The sequence below is a fragment of the Bos javanicus genome, chromosome 12, assembly GCF_032452875.1.
Source record: "Bos javanicus breed banteng chromosome 12, ARS-OSU_banteng_1.0, whole genome shotgun sequence".
Taxonomy (NCBI): domain Eukaryota; kingdom Metazoa; phylum Chordata; class Mammalia; order Artiodactyla; family Bovidae; genus Bos; species Bos javanicus.
This window is the reverse complement of record NC_083879.1, coordinates 31,026,709-31,032,708: the sequence shown is the minus strand read 5'-3', so window position 1 is coordinate 31,032,708 and position 6,000 is coordinate 31,026,709. Positions and strand designations below refer to the sequence as shown.

The window sequence follows — 6,000 nt, the reverse complement described above, 5'->3', positions numbered from 1 at the left end:
CACACCGCGCCTCGGGGTCTGAGAATTGGGGCCACTCGACTGAACGCACCTTTAATGCAGAAAAACGCCTCCTTTCTCAAGTGGGGCCGGGGGAGGGGGTGATGGTGAGCGCTCAAGGGTTATAACAGCCACACACCCCGCCTTCCACCCCTGTCCTGCAAGCATGCCATCCCTGACGACGAGTGTGTATGGGGGAGGTGGAGGGCAGTGCGAGGCCAAGGGGTTCTGGGCACAGGTCGCGGGGCGGGGGTGGGTGTTGCTGCACTTGATGACAGCAGCCTCATTCCCCACCATCTGGGTAGCGGGGAGATCTGTGGGCCCCAAACCCGAGGCGACCTGGGAAGAGTGGGCAGTTAGGGAGATGATCCAGGGGCCCCCCTGGCTGCGGATTCCGCCCCCCTCCCCCCCTCCCCAGCTGTGAGGCAACGCAACATCCGGCTGTGAGATTCAAGAAGCAAAGACCAGGCTCTGGGACTCTCCAAGCCACACCCCCCAACCCCTCACCACCCTTCCCATAGCTACCAGAATTCCTAAGACCGCACTGGACAGCCAGGGCCGTAGATGGGAGTTTATTAGGATTTGCAGAAGCATGACGGGATGTACCAACAAAGTTTGACTTTATAACATGAACTATTATGGCATCAATGTACCAGCAAAACTGGGATACAGAGCACAGGTTCACATTTTTAAAAGGCAATGGACAACGTCTACTTTTGTCCTTAAAATAAAAATGGGGCGTGGGGGTAGGGGGAGGTATGGGGGGACGGCGAGGGGACCAGCAGAGGCCAATCTGATTTGCAGTTAGCTGTCAGAATCTAAATCTAGTATTGCAATTATAAGAAACTATAAGAAAACTATTAGAAAAATAGAACATCAAACGAGCAAAAAAATATTACACAATTTACATAATAAAAAACACAATCCTCTTAATAATGGCTCCATGTTCAGTAGAAGAAAAAGTACACTGGAGAACCCACACACCTTCAGGTTTGACAATAAACCAACCCTCGTGGAGACTGTCACCCCTGTGTGCTCCTTAGACTAATCCACGCTTAAAGGCACAACGTAAGCAGGAAACTTATCTTAAATAGATATTATAAACTTCTCCAATGGGAAAATAAGTCCCAAACTTAAAAAGTTTGTCATCAAGAAACACAACATCATATACACCTTGTTAATAATTTAACAAGGCCTGAATGCCTCTTCCCAGCCATGCTCCGACCCTGAGAAATCTCATTTGGACTTCAAGCCGAGGTCTCACGGTGGAGTGTTCAGCCAGCAGTTTGGCACGTTCACAGGGTGGTCCTGGAGAAGGGGGGGCTCCTGAGAACTGCGCCCCGAGACCCCTGGCTGGTCCACTTCCTCTTGAAAGAGCACTGCCACCCAGTGAAGCAATGGGCACAGAAAGACTGGATCATAGTGATGAACAGGAAGGTCAGTTGACTTTTTTTCTTTTTCGCCTTAACCACCCATTAGGCATCATAACTACGATGATGAGATACGGAGTGTTTGTAGCTTCTTGCACCACTGGATCAATAAAGCATTTTGTCCCCCAAAAAGTCCACAAGAGTCTGATAAACTGTACATCTCGCTCCCACTAAGGAGCCTTACATAATGCTCTCATTACCAAGGCAGACAGATATTAATATATTTTAAATTATACATAAAATTATACACAACACATATTTAGTTCCATCTGAAGTTGAATTCACACACCTGCGTGGACATGCCACAGCCCTGCCTCTCTGTCCATACTCACACACTGGGGCGACGGGCCGGCATGAAGCCGCTCCCTCTGGTCTCCATGGGGGTGGTTCTCAGGGGTCAACAGAACAAGCGGCTCTTAGTGTGTCAAAGTGGAGTGTCCACCCCTGGCGCGGGGCCAGGCCTCTTCTCTGCAGCAGCGAGGCCCCCGAATACCCGTGGGCTCACCTGCAACAGGGTGTGGCTTTTACAAGCTGTGTCCACACATCCTGTGCTGACGGATCTGCTTCCAATGTCAGGCTAGTCACCATCCTAGGCAGGACCCAGTCAGCTCACCGTACCCGCCTGGTAGTGGGGGTGGCGGGGAGGAGACCTAGCCCAGCCTGGGTTCCCATTCCCCACCCCCCCTCACCCCATGCACAAAACAGCAAACACAAGCGCAAGGCTCCTGCTTGCAGCCCTCCCGGTGAGAACAGATGTGACCAAGGGGCAGAAGGGAGTGACAAGGGCCCCGGGGGGCTCAGGGTGGGCAGAGAAGCCCCACAAGGCTGTAGTCAACCTGCGGGTATCCAAACGCCACGGGACCAGGTGGTCGATCACTTGATGGAGACCGAGGGGCTCAATGGAACAAAACCCAAAGCGGGGGAGATGCAAGTGATGCTGATACTGTATCAACTGAGCAGCAGTCGTTCGACCATGGCTCTATCACACCCCCCCTCTGGGTTTCTAAAAACTCACCTGGCCCAAAATCAGGGAGGAGGTGTAGGCAGCGGGGGTTGGGGGCCGTGCAGGGTCCTGATTGCCCCCAAAAGGTCCCATCCCCACCCAGGGGCTCACGTCTCCCCCGCCCACGGGCCCAGCTGATTCTCCAGAGACACTGCGCCCCTCACTCTCCCACACAGGGCCCGGGGGATCCCGGGTTTTCACAAGGTCACGCACGTGCAGGGAGGGGCCCACGAGTGGTGGGAAGGGGCACTTCCTCCCCACAAGCAGGTCTTTCCAATGTGAGTATTTGGGGCTGGTGCCCAGGGAACCGAGGACACAACATCCCCAGGGGGTGTCTCTGGAAAATAATAGCCAAGCCATGAAACTGAGTCTGGGCGGGGCTGAGATGTGAGACTGTCGGGCACTTCCAGTGGTTATTTTCTGCCTCTGTGTGTGTGTGTGTGTGTGTGTGTTTATGTGGTATGTTATGTCTCTGTGTGTAATGTCTGTATGTGTGTGTGTTGTCTCTGTGTGTGTCTCACACTTTTGTGTGCATATGTGTATGTGTTATATCTGAAAAGTGTGCATATGTGTATGTTATATCTGTGTGTATATGTATGTGTATATACATATGTGTGTTATCTGTGTATATACATGTGTGTATGTGTGTCTGTGTATGTACGTATGTTGTCTGTGTATCTTGTCGCTGTGTATACGCGTGTGTCCATCTCAGGCACAGGAAGGCAGGCCGTGGTAACAATGTCTCCCATCCCTGGTGGGGATAGGACATTTCAGGGGCAATCAGGCCCCCCGACATGGCACCCCCCACCCCACCTACACCTCCTCCCGATTTTGGGCCAGGTAAGTTTTTACAAACCCAGAGGGGGTGTGATAGAGCCACTGTCTGCAGACACTGCTCAGTCTCTTGGCAGCACGGCCCCCGCACAGAAACCCCTGGCAACGGTATGAAAGCCTCTCTTCACAAAAGCACGGGTCACTGAACCCCGTCCAATGACCCAGGGATCCTTTCCTCAGATGGGGCTCTGGCCCAGCGTGGAGGGTGGGGGCTTCTGATACCAATGGGGGGCATTTCGGCACAGCCCCTGGGCTCCAGGAGAGGAGGGCGACCATCTGTCAGGACAGGCTGCCCGTGAGATGCTGAGACACACCTTCTCAGCTGGAGGACGAGGCGTGTAGCTGACTCAAGTGTCAGCTGTGCACAGTCTGCTGGGGGCGGTCAGGCTCAGAAATTTCAGCCAGAAATAAAAAAGTGAGAGAAACTCTACCCGCCACCTTTCCTGGATACCCTCGTTCCCTTACACTCTCCGCCTCGGTGGGGAACAGCAGACAACAGACAGGTGGCTAGCGGGCCCCAGGAGGAGAGCAGACAACCAAAACACCTCAACGAAATAAGTTAAGATTCATCAAAATAGGGTACAGCACCAGCTACATAAACCTAAATACTTTTCTTTGGAAACCCGAGCTTCGGGCTCTTGTCCCCACTTTGCAAGATTCGCAAGTGAGACTGTGAATAAAGCTCCCACGAGTGACCAGAGGGGACGACGAAGCCTGCAACCGGGGCTGGGCCCTCACCCACCTGGGTCAACCCTGCTTCACTCATTCTTGCATTTTTTTTTTTTCCTCCAAGAACTTTCTGGGGCAGAGGGAGAAAAGCCAAGAGCCATCAGTTTATCAGGCTTCTTTCTACCAGTTTTGTGTCAAAGGGCAGAGGGGGAAGATAATGGGAGCTAAGCTTCACAAGCAGCATTTACATTTTGTGTGGAGTCAGAAATGCCAGCCCCCTCACCTCCTGCCAATGCAGGCCCTTCCGTCCCCTGACTCCACTCTTGGGAAGGAAGGCACGGCCCACCTCCAAGGAGTGTCCCTGGGGCATTGGCAGGGAGCGCCATGTACACAGGGACACGCAGTCATCACGGAGGCAGGGGTCCGGGCCTAGGGTCACCAACCCGCAGCATCCAATGACACACAGGGCACGCGAGAGGGACAGCACGGGACCCCACACCGTCCCCTGCAGGCAGGACCCCACACCCTGAACGATTCAGGGAACGACTCGGCCGTTTTCCACATCATCATTACGCACTAGCTGGATTGCGTGGCGACTCACAGCCAAGGGACAGGAGGACTCCATGTGACGATGAGACGCATGAGGGGCCAGAGGCAGCTGAGGGGCAAGGGGGGGCTGTGCGCCACTCAAGACGAGAGGACACTGGCCTGGGTAACCTTGAGACCCATGAGCAGCAGGAGGGCAGGACCCCGCGAGGAGCCGGGACCATGGGGAGCACTCAGCTAAGCTCCGCTCTTTTGAGGCAGGTCCTACAGAAATAGTGTCACGTTCCAGTTACTCAGGACTCAGCCGAAGCAGCAGCAGGGACCTGCTGGAGGGCTGGCAGGGGGGAGCCTGGTCCCCTGGCAGGAGTGTGCAGAGTGCGGGCCAAGCCCCCTGCCTGGAGGGAGGGGGCGGTCACAGTCCAGCGACCCTCTGGAGGCAGCTCAGAGGGCCGAGCAGGAGGAGATGATCTGGCCTTCCTCTCTCAGTAAACTAAACCGCTGGGGCGGGGCATGGGCACAGCCAGGGGACAGACACCCGGCACCGGGGCGGCTGTCTGGGGCTGGGCCAAGGCAGGGACGGGACCCGGCACGGCACCCCCGGGATGGAGGCCCGGGCTCCCAAGGTGACCTCCGTTCTGCCCAAGGCCGCAGCAGCCGGAGTGCCGGATGGGCGAGGAGAATGGCTGCCGTCCTTGTCCGGGAGGAGGCTCGGAGGCAGGCGGTGGCCAGTCCCGGCCCTGGCCAAGTGGCCCCGCAGAGAGCTGCCGGGGGGTCGGGGCCACGGGCCACACGTGGACTGTGTTGAGCTCTGGGCGCGTGGGCTGGGTGGGGTGGTGGTGCAAGGTGCTGCGGGGGTCTCTCGGGGGCAGGCCCATGTGTCACTTGCAATGATCCAAGTGACCGTCAGGAGTCCTTGAGGGGTCGGCGGCCAGGGTCGCCTCCTCGCTGTGCCAGAGACCGTAGCCAAAGTAAATGAAGAAGCCTGTGGGCCAAGGGCAGAGACGGGGTGTGAGTCCGGGAGGTGGCCCCGGGGTCAGGGCCTCACGAGAGGCCTCTGCAGGCAGCCTGCCCCCCAAGTAAGCCCACATGACTTCCGGCAGGGTCACCTCTACAGCTGGCAAAGGCAGGCGCATCTTTCTGGGCAGCCTCATGCTTGGCAAGCCACTGGGGGGGACCCCTGGAGGGGCGCTGGTGCCTCTGCCTCATCCACTGCCCACCTGGCAGAGCGGCTGCCCTGCGGCTGCTGGAGGAGCCAGGACAGACCCTCCAGAAGTTGAGCTGGGTTTCCAAGGGCACTAGGGCTCCCTGGGCTCCTCACGCTGTCTGTTATAGCTTCTGTTTTTCCCATGAGTGGCTTAGACACCCAGGTCACGTGGGAATTCATGCAACCCACCAATTCAGTCATTCCGGTGAGTTTCAGGGGCCATGGGGGTCTGTGGTGGGACCCAGAGATCTATGCCCCTAACTACCGCCCCCGACACTGGCGGGGTGCCACCTTTGTGCCAGTGACAAGGGAGAGCA

General features: G+C 56.5%; 1 protein-coding gene across 5 annotated transcripts in view; it reads right to left on the bottom strand.

Moving 5' to 3' along the window:
• Positions 1-553: 553 nt before the first annotated feature.
• The window catches only part of SLC7A1 (solute carrier family 7 member 1), a 63,080-nt gene continuing 57,633 nt past the window's right edge, over positions 554-6,000 (bottom strand). For all 5 annotated transcript variants that reach the window (XM_061434863.1, XM_061434864.1, XM_061434866.1 and 2 more), the window contains one exon: positions 554-5,461. In XM_061434863.1, the coding sequence (XP_061290847.1) occupies positions 5,358-5,461 (104 nt within the window). In that variant the 3' untranslated portion in view covers positions 554-5,357. The remainder of the gene's footprint in view (positions 5,462-6,000) is intronic.